Source organism: Seriola lalandi, unplaced genomic scaffold (assembly GCF_002814215.2).
Source record: "Seriola lalandi dorsalis isolate HSWRI2012SDOR001 ecotype SW California unplaced genomic scaffold, Sedor1 jcf7180002054883, whole genome shotgun sequence".
Lineage (NCBI taxonomy): Eukaryota > Metazoa > Chordata > Actinopteri > Carangiformes > Carangidae > Seriola > Seriola lalandi.
In genome coordinates, this window is record NW_019525658.1 from 4,225,141 (window position 1) to 4,241,817 (window position 16,677).

At 40.2% G+C, this 16,677-nt stretch overlaps 1 protein-coding gene across 1 annotated transcript; it reads left to right on the forward strand.

The window, feature by feature from the left end:
- The first annotated feature begins 428 nt into the window (after nt 1–428).
- Nucleotides 429–16,663, forward strand: adam28 (ADAM metallopeptidase domain 28). Its single transcript, XM_023397559.2, has 22 exons — nt 429–569; nt 3,530–3,618; nt 3,753–3,829; nt 4,268–4,346; nt 4,507–4,583; nt 5,451–5,634; nt 5,764–5,826; nt 6,085–6,156; nt 6,345–6,514; nt 8,630–8,711; nt 9,853–9,986; nt 10,677–10,854; nt 11,466–11,555; nt 12,656–12,851; nt 12,934–13,039; nt 13,226–13,382; nt 13,525–13,605; nt 14,187–14,280; nt 14,394–14,499; nt 14,586–14,655; nt 14,743–14,838; nt 15,290–16,663. Exons 1-22 carry the CDS (start codon nt 512–514, stop codon nt 15,320–15,322), a joined length of 2,292 nt encoding a protein of 763 aa, XP_023253327.1. The 5' UTR covers nt 429–511; the 3' UTR covers nt 15,323–16,663.
- Nucleotides 16,664–16,677: the final 14 nt, after the last annotated feature.

The window sequence follows — 16,677 nt, forward strand, 5'->3', positions numbered from 1 at the left end:
AAACTTTATGATGCGGTGACGGCCGTGTGACAAGTGATGCGTGTGGAATTTACCATATGGTTTCAGAGGTGTGAGTGAGTCAGTCACAACAATGAGTCAGACTGCTGATGTTAATGCAAAAAAAAAAGAAAAAAAGAAGAAGAAGAGCGGCTAAAATTCCATCCATCAAAAAAGGTAGGAGAACTGTCACAACCTTTGCATCATGTCTGTGTGTCAATAACTGTGAGACAGTATCGTGTGTCATGAATCTTAATGTGTGACAATGCAAGGCAAGCTTTGGCCACAAGAGTATTCTTCCTGCATTCCTCAAAAGAGCAGCGGCGTGCTCAGGCCGGTTGTGAGTGTGGTGTAAAATTATTGTCAATGAGGAAGTGAGCCCTGGAGGGCCGGCCGAAGGCTGGCTGAAGGTGTGGCCACGCACGAACAGCAACCCCTCATGCAGGTAGAATAGCATATAGCCTTGATCAGAGCACCGATCTGCTCTGTTACAGTGACTGTCTGCACTTGGACAATGACACCAACTCTTCTATTGTGGATCTTCATCCTAAATGCCTCGCTCAAGCCCTCAGGTAAGTCACTGGATACTGTTACCTCCACTCAGCACGGTGGCTAATTAATAACTAAAGCCCAGGTTTATCCTAACCTACTTATTCAAAGCACTTTAACTTGTGTTTTTGGCTTCTTTGGTTTCTGTTCACGTGTTCTAAACCACCAGACTAGATACAATGTGATGTAATGTTTCAGAAATGATATGAAAAACATGATAGACATGTAACTTCCATCAGTTTTAGGATGTTCAATTATGGGTTAAAAAATATGGTTGACTGAGGTTATCAGGGTTAATTGACCTTTTGGAGAAAACGTGCTCGGAGCCTGATGTATTTGCTTGTGCAAGATATGATTAGGCAGGATTATCCTGCCTGTTGTAACATAGTGCTGAGCAATGACACCTAATTGTTGTTACCACACACGTTACCGTGTTATAATGCTTGATAAGCTACGCAAAGTGTGTGAAATTACTTTAAATGCGTTTCTGATGTTGTGACACACTTGTTGGAGTTGTACTTTGGTTCACAACAGAGCCACCACCCACTCAGGTGCTACTGTGTACCTGGCCTTCAGGTAACCATGACTCAGAGGGACTTAGTCATTTCATTTCAGGCACATTTCATTGGCTTGGGGAATTCAGTCTTTGATCAAGAAGTTCTTTACTTTGGTGAGACAACATCCGGTAACGATAAGCTGTGAGGTGTCACTGAACTAATTAGGAAAAAAACAGCCCCAGATGAAACTGCAGGAACTGATATTGAGACACTGACTGTGATGTACAATTGGACACTGTATGAAAACATGTCAAAATCAGGAAGTGACAAAATAAGATAGAAGACAGAAAAAAGAAGTAGGGTTTATATTTTGTTTAAGGAACTGTTTGACTGCACTATAAACAAATACAAGTGTGAGGAATGAAAAGTCACAAATGAAAGATTCATTCACTGGTTTCTTCAGACCATTACCTGTGGGCCAACACTCTCAATATAGCAAACTATTTTAATCACTATAAAGACAACCCGGTCACAAGGGTGTGTGTTTGGTTTCAGGTGTGAGGGGTACACAAGAAAAATTATACAGACATACAAATTAATCTACTTTCTCTTTTTCCACGTTTTCAGTTAAGAAAAAAAAATCTAATTTATCTAATAATCTTTTTTATCTAATCTAATCAAAACAATTTGGCTTTCATTTTACTGTTTAGTTACTGTTACATTATAGTAAACTTGTTTATTGCATTTTCCACATTAATGGTAATAGAACAGAAAAAATTTACAGCCTATATCCAAATGTAATATATGCACATATATTACATTTCTATATAAGAAATATATATATGAAATATATGGAAATGTGAAGTGGAATCATATATGTAATCTAAATATTATATATCAAACCTATAAAAAATTGGAACAATTTCGTATATTTATACGTCTAGCACATAAAAATATGTATGTACCTGTATGTATGTGTGCTTTTATTGTAGACATATGTTGTATATCCATCGCAAAGCCAATGTCAACATATGTTGATTTATATTTTATATATATACACAGTAAATCTAAAAGATAGAATGAGTAAAATCCAGCCCTGAATAGTGTCTGCAGGTATTTCCCTCAGGCTGCTGAAAGACCCAGCGAGGCCGGGCAGCCTGTATCTGTGCCAGAGAGGAAAACTGCTCCCAGTGCGACTCAGATGAATATCAGTACTTTCACACACAGCTCTCTCATCTGGCCTGTGGTGGCTGGATGGTTTAAGAGCAACAGTCAGAGAGAGTTTAGCAAGAAAATCAACCACAAAGTGTAAAGCTAACAGAGGACTTTGAAATGACCTTCCCTGGTCATCATACAAACCAAATCCTGACATTTACTTTTTCCTGCTCACAAAACCCTTTTTATTCCTCCCGATAAAGTTATAAAAGGATCCCTTCACTGGCAACTAGTGTCCATGACAGAGCTTCAGGTTCTGCGTTGATACTGTATACACTTCATATTAATGTATCACGGGTTGTTACACAGGGACAATAGAAAATCTCAAGTTGAATAACCCAAACATTTGAGCCCAGTCAGAAACACCAGAGGGCAGGAAGGCAGCTCAGCAACTATTTTGCACTCATCAGCCCTGATCTGATCTAATCTGCTGTGAGGTCAATGAAGTCAATGAATTATCCTACAGCAAACTTTCTCCTGGAGGATCAGTCTGTAAAGCTGCTGTAAAGATTTTACTCGCCTGAAGCTAAAGTTGTGTTTTTTTAAAAAGTCAGCTTAATCATTAGGGACGTAGCAGGCGCTGTTTGTTTGTTTTCTGACTCTGGAATGAAGTTGTGAAGAAGCCAAGGGGCTAAAACAGTTTCTCAACCTTAGGATCGGGGTCATATGGGGTCATTCAATATGTGCATGAGGTCACAGGAGGTGTCAGACCTGACAGAAAGAAACTCTCGGTTACTTTCTAAATAAAGTCCACGTCTTTCGTTAAGTTTTAAAGGAACACTTTGACATTTTTGTTGTTTGTTTCCAATGTCATGTCTGACTGTGTCGTTTGTACACTTTGTTTTTGTATGAATTACAAATAAGATATGAAGAGGTACCAACAAACACGACATAACGTGTGCATGTGTATGAGGCCGCTGCTTTGTTTTCTTGCCTTCTACATCGTCAGTGTTTTATAATCATGATAATCTTCCTTAAACTTCTAATCACGCGGTTCTTCTATTAACTATGTCTGCAAATGTTTAACCAAGCCCTTTTTTCTCCCTAACTATGACTAGAGATGCCAAACTATGTATTGTTTTCTTTAATTTGGAGGACCTGGAAAAGTGCAGGACATGTTTAGTCTTGATAGCACAAAGAGTGGAAGCTCTTTCTCTCTGTTAGCAGTTGGAAACACACTTAATCAGCTCTATCTCCTTGTTGTATACCTAGTCAAATGATCATATTCTTTCCTATCACAAAGGAAGTAAACATGTGTTGAATCTCCACAGAGAGCCATGGAAATGGGTTCGAGGAGGTGAAGGACTACGAGGTGGTTCGACCCGTCAGACTTCACTCAGTCAGAAAACGACAAGCAGACGTATATTTTTCTGTTTCTCACATTTTAGTGTCAGTATCACAGAGATTGCAAATATTACACAATCAAGGTATGGTTGTGATGTTGGTTTGACGAAACTTACTGACAGCACAATTTCACATCTCTATTTTCCACAGTCCCTCAGACCAGAGACTATTAAGTATGCAATGAAGGTGGGAGGAAAGCACCTTGAAATGCAACTACAAAAAAATGAGTAAGTTTCATTTACCTAAAGGCAGGAAAATATCAGGGACAAAAAGACAAACAAATACTTATACAAAGTTTCTATAACTTGTTGCACATAAACAGTTGATAATGTCATATATTGTTGCATGTAATGTTGATGCCTGAGACAAAGCAGCTCCTAAGAAGTCCAAGTCAAGACAGTCTTTAAAACAATTCTTTACTTCCTGGTTTTACTTCTTTTTTGTTGTTGTTGTGGTTTTCCATATCACTGAACACATTAAAAGTCATGTTAAGTTTCTTTTGATAAAAACAGATTTTTACATGTCTGCTAATCAATGTTAGATTTGGTTATTTTCAGTAAGAACATTTGCTGAGTTTTCCCAGGTCTCAAAAAGTGAGGTCATTATAAATGTGTTAGAATACAAACACCACTGTGGCATGACCTTTTATCTCTGTTCCTCATCAGTGAATTACTCACCAAAGACTACACGGAAACATACTACCAAGACGATGGGACTGAAGTCACCAAAACCCCAAATGACATTGTAAATGTTTGCATTCATCTGCAATTTCCACTTCCACCTTCAGATGTACAGTAGTTAGACTTAATGTGAAATAACAGACAACTGTGTTTTCTAAAACATGTGTTTTAGTGGTTTTAAAATGCTTCTAAGACCAAGTTCATCATCCTCATGTCTTTACCAGGATCACTGCTACTATCACGGGAAGATTGTCAACGACAGCAGGTCGTCTGCCAGCATCAGCACTTGTGATGGACTTAGGTGAGCCCCCTCAAACCACCTCTAATTACTTTTTGTGTCATCAAAAACTTTAATACACGCCGGTCCCATATTCTATGTTTTCCATAATAACACTTATTCACATCACAAACAAAATCAATGGAGATAAACTAACCTACAGTGGGTTTATCAAAGTTTCTTCTGTTAAAAACAGCTGCTTTCTGCCTGGATATGACAGTGGACTGACAATCAAAACCTGTAAAGCTATACGACACAAAACCAAAACAATGAGCTGAAAGGCGCTAAAAACCTAAAAACTGCAGAGCTGAGAGAAATACATTATTGAGTGATAATTCTAATTCTTAATACTCAACATATTGATTCTAGCTGCTTTAAAATGCCACCAAATCATACTGACATATGTAAAGTTAGTTAGTTAGTTCCTCTCGTATATTAGCATAGAAACAAATCACAGACGCATCAAGTTCTCTAAAAAATAAATAACCAGCAACTGTGAAAAAAAAAAATGCAACCATCAGGAGAAAAATATTCTAAATGATAAAACTGAGTTTCTCAGTTTCAAGTTCCTCTGTGACGTATAGCTAACAATGACGGCAGTCTGTCAGCTACCCGGCAAGGAAATACAGTCACAACTTCTAAATCTACTTGAAAGCACAAACTGTGGCTTGATTCACTATAGCTAACATCACTGACCATGGAAGAACATGACTAACTATAAAAATGAAAAGTAAACATGTATATTTAGATTTCATCTTTCATATTTCCAGCGTACAGTGTGTTTGTCAGATAGCTTACTGAGGCAGACAGAAAAAAGTCTCAATGAGGTGTGACTCAACCAGCAGTGTATATAGAACTAAAAGAACTGGCCTGATCTGGATCTTGATTTAGGGGTTACTTCAGAACATCTGCCCAGAGGTACCTGATTGAGCCCCTGTCTGGCGATGACGAGGGGGATCACGCAGTGACGACTTTCAATGAGACGAACTTCACACCTGCGGTTTGTGGCGTCACCAACACCAGCTGGAGTGACGACCTTGAACCCCCAACCGGCCGCAGCCGCTCCAGATCAGCGGTAACATGAACATCCTGTACTTTTTTAGGTTGTCAGACTGTCTGATCTGACGTGATGCAGCTCTAACACATCATTCAACCTATATATAGGACATTCAGTAAAATCTACCTTCCCTCTTTTGCCCTCCAGGGAAAGTCTATCGTCTACCAACAGAAATACATTGAGCTCTTCCTTGTTGCTGATAACCGTGCGGTAAGATGTAGTTTTGGCTACATATGGTGATTTGAATTAATATACATTAAAATAATGGAGAGTTGAAATAACAGTAATAATCATAAATATCTGGCTGATGTGCTTTTCGTAAATGAGCGGCCTTGTCTCCTATAATGCTGGTAAGTCTCAGCTGTGGTCAGTGTCAGTATATGATCATATATCATGTGAGCACTTTATGAATCAACCTCTGAGAAACAGGATGTGACTCTCCTCTAACATGATGATATGGTGTTTCAGTATGTGAAGATGAAGCGTGATCGGACAGAGCTGAGAAAGAGGATATTTGAAATGGTCAACTTTGTCAACATGGTGAGTCGCTGCTTTCACAGTTTCAGGATAATGAAGGCACAAATGACACATAACCTCTGGTTTTGAGTGTTTTGATGATACCCAGCCTTATTTCCATTTCTTGCAATTTATTTGCAGCAATAACCCTAAAAGTTTAGTCTTTCACTGTGTCATGGCGTCTTTCTGGTGATCCCCTCCTGGTGTTTTAGGCCTATAAACCCCTGAGGACCTTCATTGCTCTGGTGGGGCTAGAGATCTGGACCAACAATGACTTGATCTCTGTGACCCCCCCGGCCGGGGCCAATCTGGACGCTTTCATGAAGTGGAGGAACTCTGATTTGGTCAAGAAGAAGAAGCATGACAATGCACATCTTATCAGGTGTGAATAGCCTCTAGAAGTAGAAACAAGTAGCCTGGTATTAAATGTGAGGAACTGCCTCTTATGTTGAGTGTTACAACCCTGCAGGCATCTAGGAATAAGGGAGGCAACAACTGCAGATGCGGTCTGCCAAACAAAGCTGTGTGTTATTTAGTGGACCAGCAACTTAAAGGTACAAACATACAAGCTCTCTGCCCAACTATTTACTGTATATAGGACAGAGTTCAGTTCAGTGAGGAACAATGGGAATGGCTGTAGGTGGCACCAAATCATAAAACAAACAAAATAAGATCAACTTCCTTCCTGGTCCTGAGAGCTCAATGCACTGCAGCACTGCACTGGCTGGGACGCACTTGTCCTTCAATGTCCAACTGTGACTTTTCAAGTTAAAAGCATTGAATTACAAGTGCATTCCACCCTGGTTCATCACTCAGGTTTTCTCTTTTTAAGTTATTTTTTGCTTTAATCTCGATAGAGAGAGTGAGAGAGACTGAGAGAGAGAGAGAGAGAGAGAGAGAGAGAGAGAGAGAGAGGATGATATGGAGCAAAGGGCCATAGGTTGGACTGCAGTGGAGATTACACCTTTATGGAAACTAATGCAAAACAAATACACTGGCTGGTTGCACTCATCTTATATGTCAAATTACCCATAACCTAGTGTTCAACACAATTAACAGAACCACATGTGGTGCTGAGAGGATTATAAGAAAAAACACTACGTAGAATTAGCACCCTGCAGTTGTACACCTCCACTAGCCAGCAACATTGCAGGAAGTATGGTCACAATCTCACAATCTTTCCTTCCTGAGTTACAGCGTTGAGTAATGGCCGGAGGTGTTTTTGCAGAACATTATGATGTCACAGCGAAGTTGACATTTGACCATTTGGATATCAATTGTCATCAGTTCATCTTTTTATCCTATTATTCTTGAGTTATGGCCAAAAATAAGTCTTCTGAGGTCACAGTGACCTTTACCTTTGACCTTTGACCATCAAATTCTAATCAGTCCATCACTGAGTCCAAATGAACACTTTTACCAAATTTGAAGGGATTTTCTGAAGGCCTGTATGAGATATTACATTCATGAGAATGGGACTGATGGACAGACGGATGGACAGACCTGAAAACATCCATCTGTGGTTGACGCCATCAGAAGGAATTAAAAAACCAAGCCTAATGCCCAGAATCCAAAACCACTGAAGTAATGCCTTGGTCATTTAACGATATCTTATGTCTAAAGGTCTCAGTTAACTAAGTTTCACAAAGTAACGTATATCAGTTTGCAATAAGGAAAAATGTTGCAAGGGAGAAAGATTTTGTTGCTTACATACTGACTCCCACTGGCACCGAGTCAGTATTCAAACATGAAGCTGACAGCCGAGGGATTAAAATGCAGTGATCTCTGTCTCAGCACTAGACTTTGTTAAATAAAAGGGCGTCTCGAGCTCTGGTTTGCTTCTTAAAGCAAACAATGATGTCATGTTTTGTCAGTTGAACCACTCTGAAGCATCGGTTCTTAATGTACCGGACGTTTTAGTTTCCTGCTTGTGTAACTTGAATGCATGTGCATATTGAAACATTGCTGGCTTCCACATTAGGTTCAGTGTTACAAAAGGTTCATCAATGTTTCAAATTCGGATTTCAGGGAAGTAGATATGTCTCAATAAACTGAAAAAACATGCAATTCACAGTTGCTTTGGGCTCATCAGATCTGCCACCGTAAACTGTACAAAGTCACAGGAAACTCTCCTCCCCACACAAAACATTGTTTTTAAAATTGGCACTGCTGGTTAACTATGCTATTTAAACTCTACAGTGCCAGTTTAGTTATTTGGTCAGTCATTTTGGAACCACATCATGCCTTTGTGAAACTGGTAAAGTTGAATTCCCATAAAATCAAGACAAATAAGAACAAAACGAGTAACCAGCCTCAGACTTGCTGATGCCAGCCATCCGGCCACATTTCCTGTGAATAGTGCCAGGTCTTTGGTTTTTTCCAGACAGTCAACGCTAAGTTTTGAGTAGAATTAGAGAAGTAGATGGATGGATGCACAGCACAGACATGATGTGTAATATTCAAACTGTTTCTCATCTTGTCTTTCCTTGTGTTTCAGTGGTATTGACTTTGAAGGATCAACTGTGGGGCTGGCTTTCATTGGGACTCTTTGCACTGATAACTCTATTGGGGTCGTACAGGTGAGGTGCTTCAGGTCGACACTATGATTCGTTCTGTTCTGTAATGTGGGTGCAATGATAGCAATCAAGGAATTTTCACCAGCAGCATGTAACATGTAGGGATGGCGGTGATCGGTCAGTGCATCACTTTGGACCAGTGCTAAAATATCTCAAGCTGCCCTGAGGAAAAATCCTGATGATGTGATGATGTCCTGATTCTTGCTGTAGCAGCATCATGAGCTCAATGTCCTCAATTAGCAAATTAAATATTTAAAAATCTACTCAATGGATTGGAACAAAATGAAGACATTCATGGTTCCCAGATGATGCATCCTGCTTCACCAGGGGGTTCAAATTTCTGATTTTGAGTGAAATTTCTGACCATTGAGATTATTTGCATGGTATTTGTTACAGACATTCATGCTCCCCTGAGGATGAAGTGTAACTTAACTTTATATACTAGCACCACCATCAGGTCAAAATGAAGTTTAATTTGTCTAATACTCTGATTAATGACCAAATATCTGCAAAAACAGATATTCCCATCAGCCTCAGTTGTACTTTAGGGCTAAATAACAAAAGTTAACATGCAAACACACTACACTACTCAATGTCATTGTAATGATCCTGTCAGTCAGAGCTGCTAGCATGGATGTAGTCTTGATATTCTATGAGTAATGGACAGAGACGGCCAATAGCTGAAGCAGATCTGTGTCTCTGTTGTCAGTACATGTAACTTTCTCTGCCTCTGCAAATTTATTTTACTGTAAGAAAAAAATCAAATATTAATAATCCACTCTTTAAAATGTCATAATTTTGAGTTCCCCATTATTATCAAGCGTAAGTAAAATGTCAGACCCTTTGTGATGCAAAATTTTAAAGCAAAACTGTCACCTTTTTCACATGGTGATAAGAAACTCCTCCACTGTAGTGCAGCACACATCTAGACTGTCGTGGGAATAAAGTAACTGTACGTCCAAAAAGCCTCAACATTACTGCAGTGAGAAAATTGCCAAACAAAACAGACTTAGGAAACAGTTATGTTTATGATGTGTCAGCTGGCTAACCTTGGTGTGTGTTTCGTTTAAAAGGTTGTAAAAATGCTGATAAAAGTGATTAAACTGAGTTCCACTCGTATAACTGCTGGTCTGTTACCTCTCAGGATCACAATGACCGCGCCATTGCTGTGGGAGCTACACTGGCTCATGAGATGGGCCACAACCTGGGCATGGACCACGATGACTCCAGTGCCTGTGCTTGTTCTGGGGATAGCTGCATCATGGCTGCAGCCCTCAGGTGAGAAAATCATTCGAGAATCTTTATCAGATTCTGATTCTGGTGTTGATTGAAAGACTTTCTTGTTTAACAAGCCTGTAATGACAATGTATTTAGTAGCCCGCTCTTCATCTCTGCCTGAGGCTACATTAGCTGCTATAACATACTCGAATCTCCATCAGAACTATCAGTGGTCTAGTGGCATTGTGGGTAAAGTGGTGACCATGTTTTAACCAGGAAGGAAAATCTGTGGAATAAGAAAGTGACATTTCTGGTTCTGCTGCATCAATTTTGATTCTTTTTTTTATTGCCCTCTGTAGGTGCAACACTAAATCAAAGGAGTACTTTTTTAGACATTTTGACGTCCCTCAGTCGGAAAAGTCCATGTGTAAATAATAAAAGGATAATAAAAGAATTTAGGGTCCTTCTGTTGCACATTCTGGCTGAGTTTCACACTGTTGTGACTTAGAGGGACATTTTGATGGTGGAGCCCATTAATGCTGTTAATTTAAGTACTTACATCTATGCTTTCCCCACTAATACAAGTCAAAATGTCTGCTGTGAAAAAGGCCTATAGAAAAAGATCCAATCAAAACCATTTTGTGGGAAGTGGAGGCTGACAAGGCGTCACTGCGTTCAGAAAACGTCCACCTGATGAATCAAAGACGGTGACTGTGGCATTAACAAGGACTCTGTGTTGTTTCTCCTCAGCTGGAACATCCCTCGGACCTTCAGTAGCTGCAGCAGCAGCAACTATGAAAGATACCTGACGAGCCGCAGCCCCAGCTGTCTGCTGGACAAACCGGACTACAGAAGCTTGGAGACGCCTGCAGTCTGCGGGAACGGCTTCGTGGAGAAAGGAGAGCAGTGTGACTGTGGCACTGTGGAGGTGAAGAAAACACACAAGCACTCATTCAAGCATCATATGATTTTATCTTATTGCACTGATAGTGAAGTATCTGCATCAAGGCCATTGTTTTCTGAGCATCAGACTCATAACCTTATTATATTTGTCTGATCGTGACTGTTTCAGGGGAATGACGCTGCCTGACGTGCACCAGCACATTTAAGAAAAGAAAATTAGAGCCAGTCTTCTTCTAAAAGTGACTGAAGGCAGATACATTAATGTGAAGTAACATGTGCACTGATACAAAATCTTTTGGTTGGTAGGCTACATTAGTCACAGGTGTATCTACAGTTTACAAACCCTAATTTCCACCTTAACATCAGTTCAGCATAATAGCAAAGTTGTAATTTTCACTGAGAAGTACATTCCAAAGCGCTGCGCTGTGAATCTGTTCCGACCTGTTTTTATCCTCTGCTGGTTTTCAGCCAAAACACAAACTCTTCTTTTTCAGCAGGTTATTAATGACATAAACACGTAGAACTATGTAAATCCATGGAACATTACTGATGGGACAATAACACAGGGAAGTTACACATCATGACAGAAGTAATTAATTCAATAACAGCCTAATGGCTTCTGTGTTGTTGTTATAGGAGTGCACCAACCCATGTTGCAACGCCACCACCTGCGCTCTGACAAAGGGGTCAGAGTGTGGTTACGGCGAGTGCTGTGAGGACTGTAAGGTCAGTAAATGAAAGAAATGGCTTTTATTCCCTTTGCTTTTACATCATGATGTTTGATCTGCCACAGCCCCCTGGTGGGCATTTGAGATATTACAAATATTTGACCTTGCTCCATTTTTTAAAGATCTCCCCGCTCAAGAATGAGTTGCACTTATTTGTGTTTGACTTGGGCGTTTGAGCTTCACTGTGCAGAATGAGGTTTTTGCAGAGTTTGACACTGGAAGACGGTTTTCACATTCACCTGTGCAAAACCTTAAATCTGAGTTCGAGACACGAACATACGAAAAGCATGATTTTTGCAACAGCACAACTGGTATGGAAACCAATCATGGTCCAATATGCAACTTACACACGTGTGATGTGGAAATCAAAAGGCATCCAGGGTTGGATGGTGGGTCCAGGTGGGCTGTGCTGGAGGCGCTGGCTTCGCTGTGATGTTGCAAAATTACGAAAGTTCTGACGGCTGGTTTTAAGGCTCAGTTTCTGAATACAGGCTGTGTGCATTTCTCTGTGTGAGTGTTTTGATACTTTCACAATATTACATACACATACACCTGCTTTCTAATAAAAGTCTGAATTTTCCATCAAGGCAAAAGGAATATTCTTTGTATATTGTTCTTTATTCAGGAATTTCTGGCATTTGGGAACGTTTATACTAAATTCCTCCATTTTTTTTTGTAAAATTTTATTAGTCCTTTACCAGAACTACTGCTGCTCTGTATCTGCTGTCACCATAGCAACTTAAAAGGTGATGTCAGTATTGTTCCCACCCAAAGTGGCCAAAGTGTTAGTTAAAGGGAAGCAATTTCTAAATCTAAAACAAAAACTAGTGTAAGTGTAATTTCAAAAAGATTTACCCAACAGACATGTGACGCTATTTAATATCGCATGAACTTAATAGATTAGTTAACCATGTAAAACAAGACTGCAGGGGCGTTTGTCCACCACCACCACAACAGCTAAAGCAAGGCATGGTCATTAATGTGGCACGATCAATGCACTGAGGCAGTTTGAGCACACCTGTAAAGCATCACATACATAAGTAAAGTAATCTATGACATGATGTCATGTGATTGACAGTGACTCTCACCTCCACACAGATCTCCTCTCGCTCCAGGGAGTGCCGCAGTAAGCAGGACGACTGCGATCTGGCAGAGTACTGCGACGGGACGAGCTCCACCTGTCCTGAGGACATGTTCGCTGTGAATGGCCTCCCATGTGATAAAGGCCTGGGATACTGCTACAACGGCCAGTGTCCGCAGAGGTCAAACCAGTGTGTCAGGCTGTATGGATCAAGTGAGTGTCCTTTTTTTCTTCCATGAATGTTTTAATTTTAAATAGTTTATTCTGCCTTCTAAAAATCCCTCCTTGTCATCAGGTGCTATAGAGGCGCAGTCGTACTGCTATAACTACAACACCAGAGGAACCTACTACGCCTTCTGCTCACGTCCGTCAAACGACAAATACGTCCCCTGCCAGCGAGAGTGAGTCTCAGCCAAAGTCAGCCAGAGTTTGATAGTTGCTCTGTAAAGGCCCTAACTTATATTCTTGTTAGTTTAATGTGCACACTCACCAAATTAAAGTGTCTGCATTAGAGTAAATGTTTATGTTTCTGCAGAATAAGTCTGAATGTTGGCTCCTCACACTCTGACTCTCTCTCTCCTCTGCAGAGACATCTTTTGTGGGAAGCTCTTCTGCCACAACGGTAATGAAAACCCAAACTACGGCCGCATGGTGAAGATCAATGACTGCAAGGCAGCTTTTTTTGGAGAATACACTAAAGACTTCGGCCAGGTGGACACTGGGACTATATGTGGGATGGGAAAGGTAATAAGCTGTGTTACTCATTCTGTGAATGTGTTTCACTGTGATCATTGCATCAACTCGAAATCCACTTGTTCAAAAGTCACAAACCGATGTCTGTGGAGCTCATTAAATGTCACTGACTGGCCTGTTTTTTTTCTCCAAGGTGTGCAGCCAGAATCAGTGTGTGGATCTTCACACAGCGTACAGAAACACAAACTGTTCTTCCAAATGCCAAGGCAATGCTGTAAGTACACACCAACACTGCTCAGAGTTCAGTTCGGTTCAGTTTACTTTAGTTTAGTTTGGATGTTTATAATACTGCAGCAGATAAGTCTGCATATGACAGGCATTGTGCGTTTTATGACTGAAGAATGAAGCTTTCTCCAGTGTTTCTATAAACAATGAAGTTTATTTTCAGACGTGGAGGCATTTCAGATTTCAGAGAGGGTGACCCAATTTCTGCCTGTCAAATTTAATTGTCTTTTCACTTTTTCAAGGCGGTATACATCACTTAAGTTTTATTTTACACTCTTTTTATACATAGATTGCACAGAACTGCTGTGAACTCTGTAAAACATGAGTAGCAGCTCAGTGAGGCTTCTGGAGCTCCTCTCTGTCGTTATACCCAAATATGATAGACTTGAAAATGGAATGCTGAGGTCAATGAACTTTCAGAGGTCAGATATAAATTGCCTCCATGTTTGAAATAAAGCCTTGGCGTATGTAGATTATATGATGAAACGTTCATGCTTAAGTCATAAAATGCACAGTTGCTTTGCATGTCTGCCGCACTATGATGGCAATCATCTCCTTTGTCTTCCTCAGGTGTGCAACCACAGAAGCGAGTGTCAGTGTGAACCTGGGTGGATGCCTCCGTACTGCACTTCAAAGGATGGAGCTTTCAATTCCGTTTCTACTGGTACTTAGAATTGTTATATACTCTCTCTGCCCCAACTTATGATGAATACTGAATTTGAACCTCTGATGTTGCACCGCATCCAAACAAAACCGATGTTTGTTCCATCTCTGCAGGAACAGCTGTCGCCATCTCACTGACAGTTATACTAGTGGTTGTCGGGATCATCGCCGGTGTGGTGGGGTTGATGTGGAAGAAACGACAAAGTCCCATGTTGTCAACGTAAGTAATGCTCACCCTGTTTGCAGGTCTTGGAGTGGCGATGTCACTGTAAACCCCAGCAGAGTAAATCTTTCTTTCTACCGCAGAGCGCACAACCAGAGGAAGCCGCCGGCGGTGAACAGGTCAGCTCCTGGTCAGCCCAGGCCGGCGCCACAGGTAATGTGTGGGAATGTTAGTGCGTTGAGTTGGGATATAACAGATAACAATATCACTGCAAGTAACTAACAATCCCTGAAATTTCAGATTGGAAGGCCCAAGCCCAAAGGACCTCCACCTCCACCACCTCCAGCAGGGAACAGACCTAAACCCCCGAGCCAGAACTACATAGCTGCTCGCCAGGTAACTGTGATTACACACAGTTTGTAGGCTTCTGCTACTGTGTTCAACACCACAAGTGTGATGTGATTCAATCAAACTATTCCAACATTAGATAATGGCGTTCAAATTGTCAACAACCGGGACGCCTAGAAATGTTGATTCTAGTGTGTTTCTGCAAAAACTTGGATTTTGGCAGGTGAAGAGTGAGATGAAAATTCAGTGTACAGCGATGCTCATCTCTCTCCTTGTGTAGAAACATTTATCAAAACCACAGAAGAAGAGCACAATCAGGAGCATAAATTTTGTATTTCTCTTGTTGCCAACATCTCTCATCTGATTGGATGATAAGACTTAAACTTAAATTATTCAGATACAAACCTGTGAAAATATAAGAACTGGGTGTAAAACATAACTTTTCCTTTAGGTTTCAACACTCTCATTTATATTTTGTAATACATTTCTTGTCCTGTAGGCTCTGAGGCCAACACCTCCACCGGTGGTCTGATACCTATAAGTAAACGTGGAGAGACTCACCTCTGTCCACTGTCCCAGGCAAGAGGCGACTGGCAAGTTTTTATGAAAGGCTTCCTGTCCTGTTTCCTCTGCGGCTTCCTCACTGCAGCGCTGTGTGAAGAACTCGGTGTGTCTCTACCTGCAGACTGCCGGTGGGACAAACTGGACGCTAAATCATTACTATGGCGACTGTGGACTTGTTATTGCTGGATGTACTTATTGTTTTTAAGGCACTTTTTTATGCTTAGGGTGAGAGTTAGTGCAGGGAGGAAACAGCTCTGACCCTGAATTCGAGCCATATCATTTTATACATGTTCTTTTATTTGTAACAGGAATGGTATAGATTATTGCACAAGACTGGATTTATTTGTCAAACTGTATTCAGCAGCTGCAGAGGTTTCATATTTTATGTTGCTTGTTTTAAAAAATGTTTTGAATGAATTGTTTTGACAGATTTTGACATGATGGTCTAAAATTTCTGGTCCATTTCTGGTTATGTAATAGAAAATGCTAATTTAGATGACAGTCAGAAACACTGATTACCCAGCCACTCCAAAGCTTTTATAGCATGCTACCTGCAGCATTTTTAGTCCAATCTCAAGCAAGTTTTTCAATGAAAATGTTGTAAAATGAGGAAATAAAAGAGATGAATAGGAAAGTGTAGGTGATTTTTAGTCATGTGTTCGTGTGTCTCTGCTGAGCGCCCACAGACCCTCCTGTAAATGTTTATTAAAAACAGGCCCGATTAAGTTTATATTCGCTAAGTTAGTCATCATGACTCTTGTGTTGTGTTGTGTTGTGTTGTGTTGTGAGGGGGTTTCACTCACTGTAGGTTGGGTTGTTTCTATTTGTCATCTCTAATTTGTTTTATGTAAATAGATTTTTTTACAAAGAAACTTTGTTATGCTGCTGCTTCTCTAAAAGGAGTTCACTGTGTGAACATGAACATAACGTGAAAAAAATTATATGAGCTAAATATCCAGGTTTCACATTTAGTACTCAGTGAAAATATGATGGTGTTTTTCTGTGCTGCAAGGCTAAAGCAGCAGAAATGTTGTAGCATTACTAACCACAATCTTGTGAACAGTGACAGGACAACAAGCAGCCAGATATCATATTATTATAAATGTTCCAATTAAACAAATATCTGAAAAACAGAACAATATGTTCTTGTGTTGTGTGAAAGGATCCAGGTGGTAATAATCTTGATGTTAGAAAGTCTATGACTGAATAAATATCACTCTGCTCAGTTTTGGATGTGTCATTGAAAAAGTTTGTAAATGATGAGTCAATGTAAATTAATACTGAGGAATAAATGTGTATTTTATACAAATGCTGCAAATGGAT